Below are 21368 nucleotides of genomic sequence, written 5' to 3' on the forward strand. Positions count from 1 at the left end.
TAATTACGTAAACAAGGCTTTCTTGCTTGATTTTTATCTGCAGACCATAAAGCATTATTTGTCCCAAATCCTGCAGCAGGTAGTTAGCAGGGCTGGACACCCTACTCCTGATCTCAAACAGCTGGACAAGGCTCTCACCTTCCAGGCCCCAGTTAATGCCTCACGTTGCAAGACCAAACCTCCACGAGGATTCACAAAAGAAACAAGACTTTTATCCTCTAGGAAAGCAGCTTTCTAGACCTCTCTTCTGATAGAAACCTACCTGGAGATTCTCTTCAGCCCTCCCCTACCTCGCCTTGGCACCATTCCCTGGCATCAACTATAAACAATCAGGTCTTATCGCTCCAGGAGCAGACACTGCCAGAAAAATAGCCGTTAATTTCAGTTCAGTTCAGGTAGTTAGAAGAGGCTCAACATAAAAGTAAAATTACTGAACAGAAAATTAGTTCTGTTTTACCTCAAACCAGGACAGTTGCTAAAAAGTATAAATGCATAGACCTGCTCCTCCTACTGTTCTTACCAACTGCAAACAGACATCCCTGCACTGAGATCCAAGCTATAACATCACAGACCTTCCTTGCAGGGCAGAACAGGGACCTCCCAACCCCGAGAGTGCTCACAGAGACCACCCGCCTCCGCCTCTCACCTCTCTCCAACCTGCCTCTGGAGCACAACAGAAACTCCACTTGTTCCAGCTTCCCCAGTTCCTGTTTGCCATGACTTACATCAAGGACCAACACTACTTTGTGTCGCTGGAAAAGGCACGATTTGAAGTGTTGCAGTTTAGTCCTGAACCTCTGCGCCTGCTCTGTGCCCCGCACGTTGCTCTGATGCAGCTTCATATGAGCAGCGTGTTCCAACTCCCCCAACAAACGCAGCCGAGAAAAGTTTGCTGCAACTGCTGAACTGTAAGCACCAACAAAACTTTGTGGAGGCGAGTGTTATGATTCCTAACAGACAGCGTTCTTACCTTAAAAACTCCAAACAGAGGTTTGCTGATGGATTATTTACACCCCAAAACACGCATTTTGCTGGTTCTACTCCACATGCTAAAATTTGACTATTCCCGCTCTATTGCTTGTGCCTACAGTGAGAAAAAACATGGAACCAGAAGCCTTTACTATTAGTGATGCTTGTGCCTGTTTCCACACAAAACCAGGGAGGCAGCAGCCCTCAGAGCACACCAAAATGCACAGTGCTACATAAGAGGCAGAATTTCATTATTCACAGCACAGGGAGATTTATGTATTTACATATTTTATGTAAAAAGTCATAATTTCAGAGTGAGTCAACAGAACCTTTAGTTGACCCTATAATCCAATACACTTTTAGCACTCTTGTCCTATTGAAACAAGATATTGAGACAAATAGATGCCCAAATCCCTTTACAAGAACCCAATGAAATAAAACCGGTGCCAGCAGAAAGTTCCAGCATGAAAACTATGCTCTGGCTGAGGGTGAAAAACTCATTTTATGCCCTAACAAATCCCTTTGCTGACCTCAAATCTGGATCAGACTGCACACACACAAAGACACAGTAAATGAGGAGAGGATTCTCTGGACTAGTGTGGCAACTCCGTGTCTGCTCTGTGGCCAAACCGATGACTGAAAGCACAGGGGAGGAAGACTACCCTCATCTAACTTTCCTCTGTAGGAACAGCATGTGGAATTGCCTCTTGAAGCAGAGGTTCATCCGAAAGCGTTAAGATTGCTCAAGCCTATCTTAATGTAGAACGACAGCCCTTTAAGCAATGTTTAAAAATAATCCTGCTACTTCTGCAGCCAAGTGGCCTAAGAAGTAGAGAGTCCCAGGAGGTGACTCACGAATAACCTCACCAATTTCCCCCAAACCACCTGGGCCTTGTACCAGCAAGTTGCCCATGATTTCAGGTTTAAGCCCATCTTGAAAATTGATACTGTTTCAGCTTAAGAGCTCCAAATAATGGCAAACCTTTAACCTCTCCTGTAAATTATTCCTGTAATTAACCCCCATAACTGCTAGGAAATTGTGTCACATTTAAAGGAATTTGTGTAGCTTGGAAAGACTGAAAATATTCAGCTATCAGATAACTTTCCCATGGGCATGGATTTCCACAGAGTGGCTGAGTCACTTCTCAACCCTCTTCTCCTGGATGTGCCTGAATAAACTTAGTTCATTAGGTCCATTACAGGGTTTGTTTTCCAGAACCAGAGCATTTTTGTGGCCTCCTCTGAACTCTCCAGTATTTTCATATCTTACTTGAGAGCTACTGTAATTGGAGATTATGTTCCAGTAGCCCGTTCTACCACGACCATGTGCACACACGTGATCACTACAACTTGATTCTCTTTAAAAAAAAGAAAAAACAACAATCAACTCTTCTCACAACAGTGAAGTTCACACTGCGTCACTGATGCAACTAAATCCTGGAAATCACTCTCTGCTGCCTTCGTGTTTCTGGAAGGAAGCTATCATGGTTTCTGGACTTTACATGGTCTTTTTCATTGCCTTAAGATCCTTTTCCCACTTGGAACCATCTAACCAGGAAGGTCAGACCAGGCTACAGCAGTAATATCTTGTCACTGATCATCTCACCTATCATCAGTAAACTTTAAAAGCGAAGGTTATAAACCTTCTTTTGGATCATTTAAGTCAGTATTAGTATCTGAACATAGAACTGGTAAGTAAGTGAAGGGGCTGAGTGGAGATAGCCTGCTCATTTATGTCTTCCAATTAATGATCAAGATGCGGGATTTGTTCCCAAGGTCCTTCTTAAATTTCACCTTCCCGCCTTACACCACCACCTTTGTTCAATTCAACTGTCAGGTCACACTAGAGTCAAATTCCTCAGACACTGTCAAGTATGTGACACTAAATATATCATCAGTTGACTGAATGAGATCTTGAAACCCCTCTCAAAAAGGAACAGTGCGGCACGGGAGGGGGGAAATTTCTTTTTCAAACACGTTGTTTAGCCTTTAATCTCCACACCCATTGTATTTGCAGTGTCTAATTATTTACAAAGTTTTACCCGCTCATTTTAGTTTATTCCTGCTACTGACATCAGGTTAAAAAACTTGCGGGTTTTTTTTTTTTCGTTTTCCTAAAACAAAAAAAGGCGTGGAGGACACGGGTGGCACCCCCAGCCCGGCTCTGCTGCCCGTCCCACAGGGGCAGGGCCGGGCCCAGGCGGCTCAGTGTGTTCAACGCCCCGCTGTGTGACACCGCCCGCAGCGGGGCTGCCGGACCTTCCTTCGGCTTCCGCTGACAACTTGTAATTAATTCACTCCAATTACCTGGACGCCACGTACGGTAGCTACGCCAAGGCTGCAGAGTATGTAATTACTGGTAATTATGACCCCGCAGGTGGCTCTCGCTGCCCGCCTCTCCCCTGCACACACCGACCACTCACCTGGCGCCAACCCGGAAGCGGCGACGGGAACCTCGGCGTTCGTCGCTCAAACCCTTCCCCGACGCTCCCGCCCTTCCGCGCCCGCGGCGGCCCCGACCGGCCCCGGAACCTCAAGGGTCGGTCCCTCAAGGGTCCGTCCTGGGACCAGTACTGTTTAACGTTTTTATCAAAGACATAGACAGAGGGATTGAGAGCACCATCAGCAAGTTTGCAGATGACACCAAGCTGTGTGGTGTTGTCGATACACCAGAGGGACGGGATGTCATTCAGAGGGACCTGGACAGGCTGGAGAGGTGGGCCCAGATGAACCTCATGAGGTTCAACAAAAGCAAGTGCAGGATTCTGCACCTGGGCCAGAACAATCCTCAGTATAAATACAGCCTGGGGGATGGGGTATTAGAAAGCAGCCCTGAGGAAGGGGACTTGGGGGTGCTGATGGACGAGAAGCTGCACCTGAGCAGGCAATGTGCACTTGCAGCCCAGAAGGCCAATCACATCCTGGGCTGCATCAAAAGAAGCGTTGCCAGCAGATCCAGAGAGGGGATTCTGCCACTTTGCTCTGGTGAGACCTCACCTGGAGCACTGTGTGCAGGTCTGGAGCCCTCAATATAGAAAGGACATGGACCTGATGGAGCGGGTCCAGAGGAGGGCCACCAAAATGCTCAGGGGGCTGGTGCACCTCTGCTATGAGGACAGGCTGAGGGAGCTGGGGTTGTTCAGCCTGGAGAAGAGGAGGCTCCGGGGAGACCTCATAGCGGCCTTCCAGTACCTGAGGGGGGCCTACAGGAAGGCTGGGGAGGGTCTGTTTCCAAAGGCCTGCAGTGACAGGACGAGGGGCAATGGTTTTAAGTTGGAGAAGGGGAGATTTAAATTGGATATTAGGAACAAGTTCTTTACTCTGAGGGTGGTGGAACACTGGAACAGGTTGCCCAGGGAGGTGGTTGAGGCCCCTTCCCTTGAGATATTCAAGGTGAAGCTCGACGAGGCCCTGGGCAACCTGGTCTAGCTGGGGGTGTCCCTGCTGAGTGTGGGGAGGTCAGACTAGATGACCTTTGGAGGTCCCTTCCGGCCTGGACCAATCTATGAATCTATGAACCTCCGGAGCGGAACCTGGAACCCCCGGAACTCCCGGAGCCGGTCCCGAAACCCCCAAGACGGCCTCGGAACCCCCGGAGCCGACCCCGGAACCCTCGGAGCGGCCCCGGAACTCCTGGAGCAGACTCAGCGCCCCGCCGGCCCCTTTCCCGGGCAGCGCCGCACGGCGCCGGCAGGGGCGGGATAGCCCCTAGCAACGCCCCTAGCAACGCCCGAGGGGCGGGGCCGGGCGGGGCCTCAGCGGCCGGGGACGAGGCAGGAGGGGTTTACCGTATTTACCAGAGCGCGGCGGCGCCCGTATGCTTACCGTACTTACTGTAGTTAAGGCGCGCCACCACGCGGCCGCGATAATACCTGTTTTTAAAGGGGCGGCCGGAGCTCCCCGCCCGCCGCTCCCCGCCCCGGGGCCGCGCCCGGCAGGTGAGGCCCCGCCGGGAGCCAGGCACAGCCATGGCGTACCGGGAGCTGGTGAGGCGCTGGCACCAGGGCGTGCTGGCGGCCGACGGCGGGGACTGGGAGGCCGCCCTGGAGATCTTCACCGGCATCACGGACCCGCCGTCCAGGGTCTGGTTCAACGTGGGCTGCGTCCAGCTGCTGGCGGGGAGACCGCGGGAGGCCCTGCGGGTGAGCCGGGCTGGGGGGCACGGGGGGACGGGGGTCCTGCTTCGAGTTCCGATGACGCTGAAACTCAAACCAGTTTCAGTCCAGCGTTTCTTACCGCAGAATCCCAGCCTGGCAGGGGCTGGCAGGGACCTCTGGAGATCATCTCCTCCAACCCCCTGCCAGAGCAGGGTGACCCAGAGCAGGTCGCACAGGAACGTGTCCTGGAGGGGTTTGAACGTCTCCAGAGAAGGAGACCCCCCCACCTCTCTGGGCAGCCTCTTCCCTGGCTCTGCCACCCTCACAGGAAAGAAGTTTTTCCTCATGTTGAGATGGAATTTCCCATGTCCCACTTTGTGCCCGTTGCCCCTTGTCCTGTCCCCGGGCACCACTGAGAAGAGTCTGGCCCCATCCTCTTGCCCCCCACCCTTTAGCTATTGCTCAGCATCGATGAGGTCCCCTCTCAGTCTGCTCTTCTCCAGCTGAACAGCCCCAGGGCGCTCAGCCTTTCCTCAGCACAGAGATGCTCCAGCCCCTGATTATCCTCATAGCCTCCGCTGGACTCTCTCCAGTAGTTCCTTGTGTTTCTTGAACTGGGGAGCCCAGAACTGGACCCAGTTCCAGCTAACAGCAGGAACGGGAGAGGTGACAGAGGCAGAACAAGGAGCCCCATGGCCCGGGACAGTCCTGCACCAGTGGCCGAGGCTGCCGAAAAGAAACCGCTGTGCTGGAAAACCCCTGCCTTTGCAAAGGGCCAGCAGCTGCCTGCGCTGGTGCAGGGGTGAGGGCCCCAAGGAAAAGCCTTTTTATGACAGCACCCAGCACGTCTGCGCGGCTGTCAGCAGCGCGGCGAGGAGGTGTGGGTAAGCCATTTCTTAGCCAGGAGGAAGAGGAGCTCAGGCTGTGCCCAGAGCCATGGAGCCCGGGGCAGGGCGGCTGCCGTGAGGGACAGAGAGAGCCCAGCGCCATGGAGCCCCAGAGAGGCTTGTAGCCCCGACGGATGGGCACTGAGTGGGAAGCAGCTCGGCTGTACTTCCACATAGGTCAACGGCTGGGTGTTTATTTTTTCTCTTTTACAGCACAGTAAAGCAGGCTGTTGAGGCGATGTGTGCTGTGGGAGAAGCCAGGCGCCACCTTGCCGAGAGGCGCAGGTGCTCCCTGACCTCCTACAGCAGATTTTCACCCCTGCAATGCTGCCCCTGCCCAGGCGCTGGCAGGGAAGTCTGGGCTTTCAGGCTTGATTTGCTATCTACATACCATCTCCTTGCAATAAATGAAGGAACACAGCTGCTGGCTTTCTCAGAAAGACACTAAGACGGTTTTCTCAGCACAGTGTTGCTTTGAACCATCAGCCACAAGTTGCTGCCAGCTTTGCTAATGCTCGCCTGTATTTGGCTGGAAAACTGGACCAGAAATACTGACTTGTAGGTGCAGTGTGAAGCCCTTCAGCTTTCTCCCTTGCACCCCTTCACACACTCATCCCCGTAGGCAGTTTCAAACAGCCTTCCCCGTCCTGGCCGGTCCCGCTGCTCCCAGTGTCGGGGCAAACCCTGCTCCAGGCAATGCATTTTCCCATTATGAGATGCCAGATGGCAAATGTAGCTCATTTATGTCCAGTCTGTTTTCCCAAAGGTGAATAAAAACCCTAAGCTGGGCTCATATGGAGCCAAGACCTGAGAGATGACTTGGAGCTGTCTCCTGCCCCTCAGCCCAGATCGCAGCTGGTCACTCTGGAGGAGCTGGTCACAGCTCAGGGATGGCTTCTGCTCCCAGGGCCAGCACAATGTGGACGTGGCTGGTGGGGTGTATGTACCCTGCATTGACAGGAGAGATCCTAACTCATCCTTGGGACATGTCTGTGTTTTTCTTCAAAGGCATTCGATGAAACCGTTGCAAAGGACAAGTCCCTAGCTGTTGGCTTCTTTCAGAGAGGGTTTGTCCATCTGCAGCTGGAAATGTAAGTGAGGCACATGTCCTTGGTTTTCTTAGTCTTTGGTTCTCTCCTTTTAATAGTACTTTATTCCTAAAATTCACTTCTTCCAGCAATCTTAAACATTGGTCATAAAGTCCAGTTTGGCCTTGTAAACTGTGTCACAGATCAGCAAGCGTTATCTCTGGTAAGGCTGAGAAGATTTGAGCTGCAGAACGCTGGGGCTCAGGGATGGCTAATACATGGCATGACTGTCCCATGCACACAGAGAAAGAAGCTGCTCCTGTACACGGGGGTGCCAGGAGGTTATGTTGCCATTCAGACTTTCTTTGGGAATGAAAAAAATATATTTGTGCTGTTTGGTGTAGCTTCACATGGTACACGTGAGTCTGGCCTTCCTAAAAATGCAGTCTGCCCACAGCGTCTCAGTCCCCCTCTCTGGTGACAGTGGATTTTTGGCCTGATCTCAGTCTCACCAATTTAATGTTGGGATTGCTCCACTACTGTCATGAGATTGATTACTGATTGTTTCCACAGTTAGGATGACATCCTGCTCAGAGAGGTGGGTGGAGGATTGTACGGATCCCATCTTGCCTTCGAAGTTCAGTTGTTCTCTTTCCTGTTATTTTTTCCCCATATTTTCCAGACCTTAATTTCCACAAAATGACTATTTTTATTTCTGGGACTGAGCAGTTCTGCCCTCGCAGCATCAAGCAGCTACAGGCTCTGTTCCCCTGCCAGCAGAGCTGCAGTTGGGGCTGGGGGAGCCCGGCCACCCCACCCGACCTGCTCCTAGCACGATGCCACAGCCAGCCCCTTCCCGAGCACACGGGCCATGCAGCAGGTTAGGGGCAGCACCGCTGGCAGACCTGCCTCCTTCCTGAGGAGGTGACGGCCACCAGCACCCCATGGCTCCTTCCTTCATCAGATGCTGCTCCCACCCACCCACCTCCGCCTGGGCACCTTCTCTTGGCCGTGCTCGCTGGCTCTTGGTTGGGCAACCACTGCACAGTCCTTCCTGGGCCTTGCCTTTCACCACCTGCAGCCTCAGTGGGAACCTGTTTTGATTTCGCTGGTGTAAATTCAGACTAATTCCTTCCTTATCCTTAGAGTTTCTCTAAATTTCTGCTTGCGTTGCTCTGGCCATGCATGCACACTCGCTGCTCACCATCAGCAAGAGGTTCCCAGCCCTCACTTCTCCAGGTACCTGGTGGGAAAAAACTGGGTGAAGAGCTCACACCATTTGTTAATCTTTGTTCTTTATATTTTCTCCTTCTTGGAATTGCAACTACTTCAGGGATCAAAACCTACTGTTCTTCCCAGTCAGTAGAACAGAGCAGATAATCCCATGTTCATTTTGTACTAACTCCCAACATGTCTGTACTAACTCCCAACAAGGAGAGGACAGGGAATTTTCTGTGGCCACAAGGTGACACATGTCTCTGGTGCCGCTCTCCTGATCCAGGCTACAGAGAAGAACGCGTGTTTTTTGCTAGCTTGATTTTTGAACTTCTTTATTAGAGTCTTCAGCTCTTTTAGTCTCAGTTTCTCCTGTCATCTCTGCGTTGTAGGTACGAAGAAGCTCTCTCTGACTATCATCTGGCGTTCAGTCATCTAAGAAAAAATCCCTTCATCGATTACAAGCAGCTGGGGCTGAGGCACATACTGTACGCGTGGGAGGTAAGAGTCAACTTGTGTCAGCAGCCCTTCCCCTCTCTTGGGGGTATTCATCAGGTCTTCAGCAGCAGTAACCCAAGAGGTTTTTGAGACAGTACATTAGAACAGGAAAAAAATTCTACTTGCACTTTTTTTTTCAGGAACTTAATCATAAAAGTCATAAAACAATGTCATCTCTTTAGAGTTTAGCAAATTATACAGTCTCAAAATTAAAATTGTTCAGAGCAGATGCACGGGAATTTGTATATTGTTTTTTTTTTTTTTAACTTTTCTATGCATGTAATATTTACACTTACATGTGTGTAAATACACATGTAAGTTTTGTGAACTCCCCAGCTCTAAAAGCTGAAATAGGTTGAAGTATAGACAGATGGGAACAAAACTGGTCCATAAAGAAGACTCTAAGAAACTTATGTGCATGGACATAAGTCTGGACTGACACACTGGGCTGCAAACTGTGTTTGGCTTCTGTAACTCTTCTCTCTGCAGCTCTGACACTGTCACATGCAGTCAACCTGCCACATCCTGTTCAGAAAAGGTCTAAGTCTGAATGGATTGTAAATATTTGTCATATTTGGAATGTAAAAGACATCTAGAAACCGTACTTTACTGTGAGGGTTCGTTTTGTTTTCTGCCCTGACTCCACACACACGGACTGAAAAGCAGACACAGGACAGAGTATTGAATTTTTCACTTCCGCGAGAGCGAGGGGTCATTGTGTGCGGCAGGTCAGGCATGCCCAGAAACCCGTCAGGCAGTCTGGGTCAATTTTCATGCACCTGAAAAGTGCAAGAAGCTATCCTTGGCATCTGTGGTATTACCCAAACCTCATTGTTTTTAACAGTTTGAGTGCCACAGCACTGCCTTCTCTGAGCTGACAGTAGGTTCCCGTTGGGAGGTGTGGGGCTGCAGCAGTGCCCCGAGGCCAGCCGAGGAGGTGGGTGCCCGTGCTGGTGTGAGCACCTCAGCCCCCACTCCCATGCTCTAGGCATTGCCAGAACATTGCTCTCCCTGTGCTGGCTCCATGCTCAGGTTCCGCATCCTGATTCGACTGGGTCTCACATCTACCTGCAGCTCATTTTTCAAAATACACAAACATAATCCTCCTGCAGAACTGTGCCATCAGCTTTCCCCATGCGTGGCCTCTCACATGCTGGGTCTCGTCTTCTCAAGGGGAGGACGTGTGCTGTACGGTCTGAAAATCCAGAAATATTTGCCTTTTGCAAGACTATAGCCCTTCTGAGCTGAGTGAGAGCTGCTGCCTTGCCTCTCCACGAGGGAGCATTTCTGCCGTTCCTGTAGATGTTCCTGATGGCCCTTCCCACCACCCCTCAAGCAGCAGTCTTCTGCCGCCGTGATTAGGGAGTAAAGGAAAAGCATCCTATTAGCTCCAGTGCTCTCCTGAGCACTGCTTGCACCCAGAAACCACAAAGCAATTTGCAGGCTGATAACCCTATCACATAAGGTAGCGAGCTCTCTGCCAGTGAGCCTGTAGGCCAGCAGTCTGTAGTCTTGTAGGCCAGCAGCGGTTCCATGCGCTGACTGTGGGCCAGGGACAAGAGGAGGTCTCCCTTAAAGATCGAGGCTCCCCAGCACCCAGTCTGTAACACTCCCACGCTTTGCCTCTTCACCACTGAACATACTGACATACTGCTAAAGAGTGACAAGCTACAGCTGACGATTTGCACATTCCCAGCCCACTACAACGTGAAATAGCTTCAGTTCAGTTATTTTGCAGTAAAAAGGAGCCAGAATTATCCTGCAGAGCAAAAAATATTACCTCGTTGCATGCAGAAAGAAACCCAAGAAAATCCTTCCTGGCCTTTCAGATGCAGGAAGGATAAGATTAAACCTTGTGTGGTACCGGAGCCTGGTGTTCCCCACACCTCTCCGTGCCGTGAGCAGAGCCAGCAGCTCCAGCACGCCCAGGAGCCAGCCTGGAGGTACAGCTTTTATCTCTTTCCACTCTGATGATGGAGTTTTTCCAGCTGTGCTGCTCAGAGTGCCTTTCCTGTGGCCAGTGGGGAGTAGACTGGTTCCGCTGCTGTGTCAGTGCCTGGCCCCGGTTTCTTGGCAGAGTTTGGTAAGTTGTGTTGGGTGTCCGTCTGGTCTCACCCGCTGAGTTCTGCTCCCCCTTGCCCGCTCCAGGTGCTGTACAGCACTGCGGCAGTGCAGTGTCGGCTGCAGCAGTGGCAGGAGGCCAGAGCCACCCTAGACAAGGCTGTTGTCTGGAGACCTGAAGGAAGAACAGCCATCCTGGCCCTGGCCCTTGAGCGGGTGCAGGTAAGACAACCTCTGTGAGCTCCTGGGTATGTGCATTGGGCTTAAATTAAGAAATACTAGATAAGAATCATAGAATCATAGAATGGTTTGGGTTGGAAGGGATCTTAAAGATCACCCAGTGCCACCCCCTGTCCTGGGCAGGGACACCTCCCACCAGACCAGGTTGCCCAAAGCCCCCTCCAACCTGGCCTTGAACCCCTCCAGGGATGGGGCAGCCACAGCTTCTCTGGGCAACCTGGGCCAGGCTCTCACCACCCTCACAGCAAAGAAGTTCTTCCTGAGATCTCATCTCAATCTCCTCTCCTCCAGTTTGAAGCCATTATCCCTCATCCTATCACTGCATGCCCTTGTAAAACGTCCCTCTCCAGCTTTCTTGTAGGCCCAATGTGCCAATTATTGTATGTTTGGTTTTTCTTGTCTACCCACCTGCTTGGCCACCCAGTAACAGAGTGTAAGCCATTTCCATGTGATGCTCTACCAAACTAGTGCTTCAGCTAAATGGTGACTCCATCACCTCCAGGTGCTTGACAGCAGAGAGACGCCGTAGCGGAGAATTACGGGATAACATCTCAGGTTGGGGAGGTGGCTTTCTAGTCCCTGCGCTTCAGGAACTTGGTTCTGTTTGTACTTGTGCTGAAAAACAAGTTGCCTTATGCAGTGTTAAAGCGCAGAACCCCTCCAAGTGCAGATTTGGAGGGTCTCTGTTTTCATGACACTGGCTGACTGGTTTGAGTCCCTTTGGCCTCAGCAGCAATTGGTGGCAGCTCGGATATTAATGACAATCACATTTAGAGCTTAAGTAGAGTGTAAAAGTGTTTCCAGGGTTGTTTCTAAGTAATAGTTTCCTGCCAGACTGTTTTATAATCAGGAACAAGTGGCAGATCTCTGATTTACTCTTCCTGGAAGGCTTGTTATTTTGCTGCCTCCATACTTCCTTATCTTATTGTATCCTTTGGAAGAGATGATCACTTTTTTTTTTTAAATCTGATCATCTCTTCCAGCATCATGTTTGTGCTTTACGTTAGTGTATTATTTATATTTGCTATTGGCATGCTACTTGGTGGTTGAACAGGGGAGAAAAAACAACATTTGAAGTCAAATAGAAAAACTGCTTAGAGATTTGTTTAACAAACCTTGCTCCACTGCCCTCCCTTCCCACACCAGCAGAGTTAGCCTTTGACTCAACACTGGGTAGTGGCTGCGGAGCTCTTAGTTTGCTTTTTCAAGGTCACAGCCATAATTTTTGCCCCAGTGTCTTCCTGGAGCTGATCTTGCACACACAGCAAAGCTACGCTTGCTTTTCACTGCTGTTCTGTTTCATTTAATGTTAATTGATGTCTTTTCCCTTATCTGCTTTCCCTGCCCTAGGACCGTCTGTTTTTAGAGCCCATGCAGGTTCCTCCTGGGGAACTTTTCAGACCACGAAAGAAGGAAGTTGAACAGCTGGATTCAAAAAACTTCCTGGGTAAACCCAAGGTAACAGGCATGTAATTGTAAAGATTAACAGATAGCAGATTAAAATCCCACTTTCTGATATCTCCAGAGAGCCTTACTGCTGGCCACTCCACCAGCACTGCACTGGTGGAGACCCAAGAGCAGGATTGTCAGGGTTTCCAACCAGTCAAGGCATCTGGGACACAGAAGCCAAAATCTGTAAGAATTCCCACCCTTTCTTGATAGAAAGTGCACTTTGGTGCTAAAAAACCTTCCCAGTCTTGGTCACTTTAAACTCTGAAAAAGCTGAGCAGGTACTTACACAGCGTTCCCTGCGCTGTGATTGTCCTTCTGCTGACAATGGCATTTTCAAGAGGAGCACATTCCTCCAGCGTGCTCCTACCCACCACTGCATTCCCAGTGGGACAGGCAGGCATTTGGCAGACAAATGCCTTGTCACATCCTTTAATGCCAGTCAGCAGAGAATTTCTCTGGTCCCTTCTGTGACTACTGCAGTCAGCAGAAGTGCCACAGGCCAGAGAGCTGTGACATGAATAAAGGGAAGGGAAAGTAATTGGTTCATGTGCTTTTAAAGAAACCTTGGGAAAACTGAAAACACAGGGACACCAACAGTTGAAGCTGTTTTGGGAATCCAGCTCTGCTTTTTCCACTGTCTGCGCGGCTCTACTTTATGTCTGACTTTAGGATGTCAGTAGGAAACAGGTCTGAGTAGGTAACTGTGCACGAGGTTTGAGAGTCTCTTCATCAGCCTGGATCCAGTCATTACTTTCTCCTCCGACAGGTGATCTCGTCCATTATTCCCAATGATGAGTACATCGGCTTCGAGCCTCTCAGGCCTCAGGTGAGCAGGACATAGCTGTGAAAGGAGGAATGGAGCTGTCATGGAGCTCCAGGTAGGGCCTCAGATCCTGACACCATCAGGATAAGAACACACTGTTGAAAAAAACAGCGCAATATCGGACTAGATCCATGGGGCCATTCAAATCCAGGTGGTGGGCTGCAGCTTTCACTGGAAGGGACTCGGCAATGTGAGTCTCCAACAGTTTGAAGACACGTTTTTGTCTCTTTGCTGTATCAAAACAGCAGTGGAGACTTTGCTGTGCTCAACACACATTTGCTCAGCACCTCAGTAAATTTGTCAGCATAACTGTGGCTGGCTTGCACTATAATGTGAGTTTCTTAGAGCCAAGGGTAGGGTTAGACTTTGTTACTCTTCTCCAGATGGCATAAAGAGGGAAGAGGAGAAATAGAAGGTACATCCTGGTAAGGTATGGAGCAGCAGACTTCTGTCTGGGTGCTGTGGTCAAAGAAAAAATACCACAGTGTGGTATTCAGAGGGACAGTAAATAACACTGTTGCTGTGTAACATACTGTTATAAACAGATGCTGTTGTTCCTCCCACAGAAACAGGGCTTTTATGAACCCCATGCTGATGCTCTACGGTAAGTGTTTGGTTCTACCCTTCTGGTCTAACTCTTCTCTCACTACCTCTGTTCAGAAGGTCACGTTTTGTTCTTTGACATCTTTGTCTGAAGACACTGTGGAATCCACACCCACTTCTCATGAAGGGTGGAGTGAATGACAAATGTCCAAAGGCTTGCGTGGCTGCAAAAGCCACTGCACATCAGTGGCACCTCTCACACAAGAATCCCAGGGCAGTTTGCAGGAGTTGAGTCAATAGTCTTGGGAGACAGGCATGGATCATGCCGTGGCTGGGGAATGGAAGCGGAGAGAGGCTGTGGGACCTGCCCAGGTCCGTGGCAGAGGATGCTCAGCTGCCCCATCCTAGTTCCCAGGGCAAGGCCTCCAAATACTCATCCTCTGTCCTGCTGTGCTGAGCCAAAATCAGCCCTGGTTCAAAAAATATGAAATTAATTTGTTTTGGTGATATTGTACCAACAATACTTCAGGGCTGAATTTAGTAATTGTTTTTATCTGGAGGATGTTTATTAGTGTGATGAAAATGGGGCAGTTACATTTGGGAAATTAGTGTTTTCCAAGCTCCTTTTGTTCCCAGTTGGACCAAAGATTAGCAATGGAAATCATAATTTCCCAACACCTCAAACTTTTGGCACGTACCAGTTTGGATCGGTGCAGTGTTTTGGGTCAAAGCCATCCCAGACCAGAACTCTGGGGTTAGTAAAAACGCTCTCATTCTTTCTTTACAGAGACAGTGAGTCAGGCTACTATCGAGTTTTGTCCCATTATTACCCCAAGGACTCGGAGAAGCAGGCAGTGAAAGCCAGCAGTTTGGTCTTTGTGCTGTCGAGAGAAGCGGATGGCTGGGCTACAGCCATACAGGATGGACAGGTAAGGAAAACACGTGGGCTTTTCAGCCCTTCCCCACCAGCAGAGACCATGGCCCTGCCTGGGAACAGGAGCTTGCTGCAACCCTCTGAGGTCCTTGGGACCCACCTGTAGCCCTGCAGAGCAGGGGATGAGTTCAGGAGCTCATTCCCACAGATCATAGATTTCTCTGACACTTGGCTCCCACCAACTCCTGCCATTCACCTCTGTAGCTCCACAAGGGCATCTTTTTGGGCACTTGTGCTCTCGACCATACAGGATCCTATTGTGGAATTGTGTAGGCTAACAGACCTCACCAAGGCCAACGGTTTGTCACCTGAGAGCTCTAATGGAGCTGAGGAGACAGGTCGGTCCATACCTGGTGTGTAGTGCCTCTCTTAAATGAACTTTGGGAAGGTGTTGGGAGGGTTTCAACTGTGCAGGCAGGTTTTATAACGGGCTCTAGAGAAGATCCAAGGAATTAAAGCCCATCAAATCTGACATCTTCTTGCAGACTGGGGAGCTATAGTGTAAACAGATTGAATAGAAACAGATAAATATGACATCATGGAAAATCTTTTGTCAACAGAAGCCATTCCTCACTTGTCTACTTAAATTCTTTGAAAGAGCCAGTGCATACCTGGATTAGGTTGAGCCAGTGAGCTGTTGAGCAACAGAGGCAGTGCTCTGAGGACTGATAACAGGTTAAAATAAAGGGTTGGCATAAATGAACAGGATTTTCTTTCTTTCATTCCTTTTTAAAGAAAGGATGTCCCCACAGAGAATCTGCTGTGACCTAAGCATTTACCATATTCCTAAAAGTGATACAGTAATAGGGATAGTGATATAGTGCTTCTGAAGGTGACCACATTCCTTGACAGACAATCAAACCACTCAGCCTGAAGCGTCTGGTGCTAACAGTGAACAATTACAGAAGTATTTGAATGTGCTGGTTGACTGCTCAGTAAAGTGCCAGATGAAATAGAAAGTCAAAAAAAGTAAAATAGTAGACATGGCGGGGGGGGGGCGAAAAAGAGGCATAATTACTCACAAAGGTCAGTTGAAATGAATAGCTCTATAGCAGTGATTGTCAGAAGACACAGAAATGCTGCTGGACTGGTGTCCCTTGACACCCTCAGCATCTGTTTTAGGAGCAGGGTGTTGGGCTTGGTGGGTGGTTGGTCTCTTACGTCACAGCCGCTCAATTAGCGCCACTGCTTTTGGCAGAAAAAGATGCAAAAGGACCATTGGATTCTCTTCAGCAATTTCTGAGCACAAGCCACATGAGCTATTGTATGCCCCTGGGCCCCCGTGGGCACGCTCGTGTTGCAGTGGGGCGAGCAGGCAGGCGTGTTTGGCATGGGCAGATGCGGTGCAGAGTGGGGCAAGCAGAAGATGGGGCTGGAGGGGCTGGGGCTGCCCCTGGCCTGGCAGCAGCTCCTGTCTCACCCTGCTCTGCTTTGTGTCCTGCAGAAGCTGCGCATACCGAGCTCTCTCCTGGAGCCTGCCTCAAAGCTGGATAAATGGGTGAGCTGACAACCTTGCAACCAGGGGTGAGGAGGAGACCAAGAGATACATTTGGGGCGTTTATTTGTAAGATTATCACAGGATAGGACAACTGTATAAGACAAACATAGAGTGTGAAACACTGAGGCATCCTGACTGAAGACCAAGTGCTCTTGAACAGGAATGACAGAAGAGTTAAGAGCAGGAAAAACACCTTTTTTTTTTTTTAATATACATCGGCTCTCTTTACGGCAAAATCTGAGGGCTTGGCCATACAGCCAAGCCACCGTGGCTTGCATTGCAAGCTGATCTAGACATTGTAATCTCTTTCTGCCATGGGCTGATGGAGGCACAAAGATGAGTGGCTGCCACAGCTCTCCTGACCCACTCTAACTTGCTGAGGTGCTGGAACACAGTGATGAGTTTGAGGGCTTGGGGCACATCCAGGCTGCCCCCGTGATGTCTGCAGCCACTGGATGTAGCACAGGAGTGGGTGACGTGTGCTCACGGGTTCTAGTTCACCAGCAGAGTGAGAGCTGGTTAATCTCCTGCAGTGGGACACTAAGATCTTAAACAGGCACCTCTTTTGGCCTGGAGGCCATGTGCCTAAGCTCTAAACCTTTGACTTAGGAAAACTTCCTTCATCTCCCATCTCCACCACAGACATATCCTCCCATGATCCAAATAATTTTCCATCTGAACCCAGTACAGAAAGGTGCAACTCAGACCTCTATAACATGTGAGAGACTTTTGAAGCCCATGATTGTTCTGATGTTGCTACGATTATTTTTTTTCCCTCCGAATGAATCCCTGGCCGTAGCACCCACTTGGGCATTTGCTCCGTGAATGTCTCACTGTGACCATCCCACATTTGGCTGGGTGAGCTGGCAGATGGTGGGCAGAACCCTCAGTGCAGGATGAGCAGCCTCCCTCTGCTCCAGCAAGAGGCAGGAGGTGAAAGGAGTGTCCCACCAAATCTCTCATCAACTCTGCTACCCAAGGGAGCTGCAGAGGCCATCACTTGAGCGCTCTGCCTCATCCAGCCAGTTACTGAACTGGTCTCCCTGGGGCATTCTCTGGGATTACACCTAGAAATTTCTAACTGGCTGCAGCCTCTCTCATGCCCACCAGCCTTGCCCAGTCCCCACTGTCTTCTGCTTATTCATTTCGGATGTTGTTCTCTCGCAGAAGATCAGCGATGGGATTCCCCACCCTCCTGCCCAGGTGCCTCCAAGCCGACTCCATGTGAAGCAGAAGCCAGGTAGTCCCCTGGGTCAGAGACCCCCGTGGGTGTCAGCACCCTGCTCCAGCGGTGCGGGGGGAGGCTGGTTGCCCACTGAGCCGTGGCTGCCTGGGTGCTTGTGGTCTGCAGGAAAGCTGCCAGGGCCGCTGCTGACTGCAGGCGCTGTTCCTCTACCCTTGTTTTGTTCTGCAGAATCTCCTGGGGGAGAAAATGCCTCTGCAAATGATGCTGGTGCCAAAATGGACGCCAAGGTAAGGTGTTTCACAAGCTGAAGATACAGCCTCAAGAGATCAAGGCTGTGAAAATGCAAGATTCCTGGCCAGATCCTCCAAAATTCCTGAGATGCTGCAAAATCTTTGGAAAAAACTCTGCCTGTTTTCCCATTCCAGAGAGAGGCTCCCATGTGGTCTTTCCTCCATCACTCCCGAGTTTGGGACCATACAATTTTGTGAGACAGCCCAGGGTTGAGGCTTACCAGGGCAGTGCCCTTTTGCCAGCCTCCAAGGAGCCAAGAGCCCCAGATGCAGCAATGTTCTCAGGCACACGCGTAAAGCTGTAAAAGCCCATTTTGCAAGAGCGCGCTGTCTTTGAACTACCTGCTGTCCCTCCCCCCTTCCTCCTCCATGGCATTTTCTCTCCCTGTCAGCCTGGGTACCACAATTCATTGATATTTGTGTTCTTCTGGGATGGTGTCCTCTGATGCCCCTCCATGTCATTACCAACCATTGTGTGATGGGGCTGGAATTGCTCCTGTGTCCACTTGGGGACAGCATCTCTCTGGCAGTGCCAGCTGCAGATCAGTTCTGCTCCCTTTGTCTTTGCCACCCCTCTTTGTAGGGCTTTTGGAGCCATTTTTTGTCAGCTGTACTTCAGACAAGGCAGCAGAACACAGGGACTTGGCTGCACCTCTCCAGCTGGCTGGAGGAACTGCTCATACACGTTTGGGGTTGGGAGGTACCTGTGTGACCAGACCCAGAAGTAGGCTTCCTGGGTCATGGGAGGAACGTTGGACCCCGGGATTTGAATTTGCATTCCCCCTCTGAAATTCAGATCTGCATTTTGATGCTGCACTTCTGTTACGTGGTACCACTGAGCCCAGCGGCTGTGTCTGTGTCACCTCTCTCGATATGAGGGTCCTGAATCACCAGGCTGTTTATGGTGCCACATCTCTCAGCAGATCCCACCGACCTGTGGAGATGCTTCGTCTGGTGCAGACAGACCAGTTGTGCTGCGGGCGTGCTGCGAGTGCACGGTGGTGGTGCAAGCAGGCGAGGTGCCGTCGCTGCCCAACCTGCGGGCGCTGCTGCGGGAGCGCTTCAGCCAGCAGGCAGAGCGCGGGATGCTGAGGTACAACACGGCACGGCCGGGCCCTCTGGCACCCCCGGGGCATCATTTTGCGTGACAGGGTGGCAGCAGCCTTTCCCCTGAGGGTACAGACCTGCGTCTGGTCTCCTGGGAATATTTAATTGGGATTGCCAGACACCAGTATAGGTTAGGGGTGGAGCTGCTGGAAAGCACTTCTGAGGAGAAGGATCTGGGGGTCCTGGTGGATAGTAAACTATCCGTGAGCCAGCAATGTGCCCTTGTCACCAAGAGGGCCAATGGGATCCTGGGCTGCGTAGGGAAGAGTGTGGCCAGTAGGTGGAGGGAGGTCATTCGCCCCCTCTACTCTGCACTGGTGAGGCCACAACTGGAATACTGTGTCCAGTTCTGGGCTCCCCAGTTCAAGAGAGACAGGGAACTACTGGAGAGAGTCCAGCGTAGGGCAACGGAGATGATGGAGGGATTGGAGCATCTCCCTGATGAGGAAAGGCTGAGAGAGCTGGGACTCTTTAGCCTGGAGAAGAGAAGCCTGAGGGGAGACCTTATTAACGCTTACAAGCATCTAAAGGGTGGTTTGAAGGAGGATGGAGCCGGACTCTTTCCAGTGGTTCCCAGTGACAGGACAAGGGGCAACGGGCACAAGCTGGAACATGGGAAGTTCCATTCAAATATGAGGAAAAACTTCTTTCTGGTGAGGGTGCCAGAGCCCTGGAACAGGCTGCCCAGGGGGTTGTGGAGTCCCCTTCTCTGGAGATCTTCAAGTCCCGCCTGGATGCTCCTGAGTGATGTGCTCTGGGCAGCCCTGCTTTAGCAGGGGAGTTGGACTGGATGATCTCTAGAGGTCCCTTCCAACTCTGACAATTCCCTGATTCCGTGAAAGCACTCTAGCAGGATTCACAAAGATGTGAGCACGCAGCCTTCCTTGCAGGGCTGACCTTACCATGGCTCTTGGTTTTGCGAACAGTGTGTGCTCCGTGGGCCTCGGAGGCCCAAAGGGTCTTTCCCTGGTCAATAAATGGGAGAACAAAAGGAAAAACTGTGTGGCTGCAGCTGCTGTATATTGGATTTTTTCTGGCTCAGCTCAGCCTTTGAGATCCACTGGGATCAGTGCAGAGCAATCTGGGAGCTGGTCCTGGGGTGAGGTCTCCCTGACTTGTGACACCCCTGGGGATGCACAGTCAGCGTAGTCAGGAGAGTTTAGGATCTTCCCCTCAAGTGAGTGTGTGAGGAGGTGACAGTGTCACTCACTGACAGTGCGGTTTCTGCCCACTGAGCATGCAGGGTGGCCCCATGTCATGGTACAAGGTGACGAGTTCAGAGCTGGCTTACAAAGGGGACTTTGGAGGCTGAAGATGTTAGAGGAGTAGGCTTGCCTCAAAGTTGGGCTTCAAGTGAGCTGATTTGAGCCGTGTTAATGAACCCTTGCAGCTACAGGCATTCGGATGGCAAAGACCTGGGTGCAGTTTTGGGAGAAGAGGACCTAGGGAAGATGTGGCAGCAGCTGACGGATGGCAGGCTGACGCTCTGCTGCCAGGTACGTGGGCTGGGACAAGCTGCTCTGCTGTGCCGCACTCAAATCTCTGCTTTGCCTTGCATCCTCTGTGCTGACTTTCTCCCGCAGGACTCGGACTCCCACTCAGGCAGACCCGTCCTCTGCCGGATGCTGGCCCAGCACTCCTACCTGGCACAGGGACCGGGGGACCTGGAATTCAGCAAGGGAGACCTGCTGGATATTCTCTCTGAAGGTAGCTCTCCAGTCCTGTCTGCAGGCTGTACCGGGGCAGGCTTTTGGAGTCTGCTGCAGGGAGGGACCGGGGAACAGATGGTCTCCCCGGTGCTGTCTCAGGCTCGTGCTCCCAGGAGGTACAGGCTTGCACTGGGGTTTGCCCAGAGTTAATTTCCAGCCATGAAATCTCTCACTAACCCCACTCATCTGGGCCAGGGCTCATCCTGCTCCTTTGTGTTTTCCCAGTGAATGAGGACTGGCTCGAAGGATGCTGTAATGGCAAGACTGGCATCTTCCCCAAGTGCTTTGCAACCCAGACCCAGGACAGCAGTGGCGCTGCCTTCCTGTAGCGAACAGGAACCTGTTCCTGCCCGACTGCACTGTCTCCCAGGGGTGGGAGGCACCAGTCCCAACTCATTCGGACCACAGCCAGCACAGCCAGGAGGAGCTCTGCTGAACTTGGTGGGGTGTCCCCCACCCCCAGATCCCACGGGGTCGGTTCCAGCAGTCTGACAGAATCTTCTACAGCCTGTTCCCAGACCTGGCATTTTTACCTCTGTGCTTATACTGCCAAAGATGTGCCTGTGCAGGGCAGAGAGAAAAGGGGGGGAACGGGGAACTGGTGTTTGTTGGGAAATGTCCATGTGGCAGCTCAGACTGCTGGGTGGGAAGAGGTTCCTCTGAATGGAGGTCTTCTCCCCCTCTCCCTTTTTGCTCATTTTCAGGCTGGGAAGGCTGAGCCTCACCCTAATGAAGCCAAGGATGGCTGGCTGAGCCAGAGGTAGAGCCCAGTTCCCCAGCTCCTTGGCCACGTATCTTTATCTCCACCAGACAGAGGTGCTGCTCCTTGGG

The 21368-nt window shown here is 51.1% G+C and overlaps 1 protein-coding gene across 1 annotated transcript; it reads left to right on the plus strand.

Annotated features, from left to right (window-relative positions):
- Positions 1-4937: 4937 nt before the first annotated feature.
- On the plus strand, positions 4938-20866 carry NOXA1 (NADPH oxidase activator 1). The gene is made up of 15 exons (XM_074161273.1): positions 4938-5111; positions 6962-7044; positions 8589-8697; positions 10843-10977; positions 12346-12453; positions 13214-13273; positions 13837-13874; positions 14601-14742; positions 16192-16245; positions 17413-17485; positions 17660-17718; positions 18645-18814; positions 20219-20324; positions 20412-20535; positions 20763-20866. The coding sequence occupies exons 1-15, from the start codon at positions 4938-4940 to the stop codon at positions 20864-20866; spliced, it is 1539 nt and encodes a 512-aa protein (XP_074017374.1).
- The last annotated feature ends 502 nt before the right edge of the window (positions 20867-21368 follow it).

This window comes from Numenius arquata, chromosome 19 (genome assembly GCF_964106895.1).
Source record: "Numenius arquata chromosome 19, bNumArq3.hap1.1, whole genome shotgun sequence".
NCBI lineage: Eukaryota > Metazoa > Chordata > Aves > Charadriiformes > Scolopacidae > Numenius > Numenius arquata.

Coding starts and splice junctions, on each gene's coding strand:
- NOXA1 (XM_074161273.1), top strand. CDS start 4,938: ATGGCGTACCGGGAGCTGGTGAGGCGCTGGCACCAGGGCGTGCTGGCG. Junction 8,698..10,842: donor ACATACTGTACGCGTGGGAG/GTAAGAGTCAAC, acceptor TGCCCGCTCCAG/GTGCTGTACAGCACTGCGGC. Junction 12,454..13,213: donor ACTTCCTGGGTAAACCCAAG/GTAACAGGCATG, acceptor CTCCTCCGACAG/GTGATCTCGTCCATTATTCC.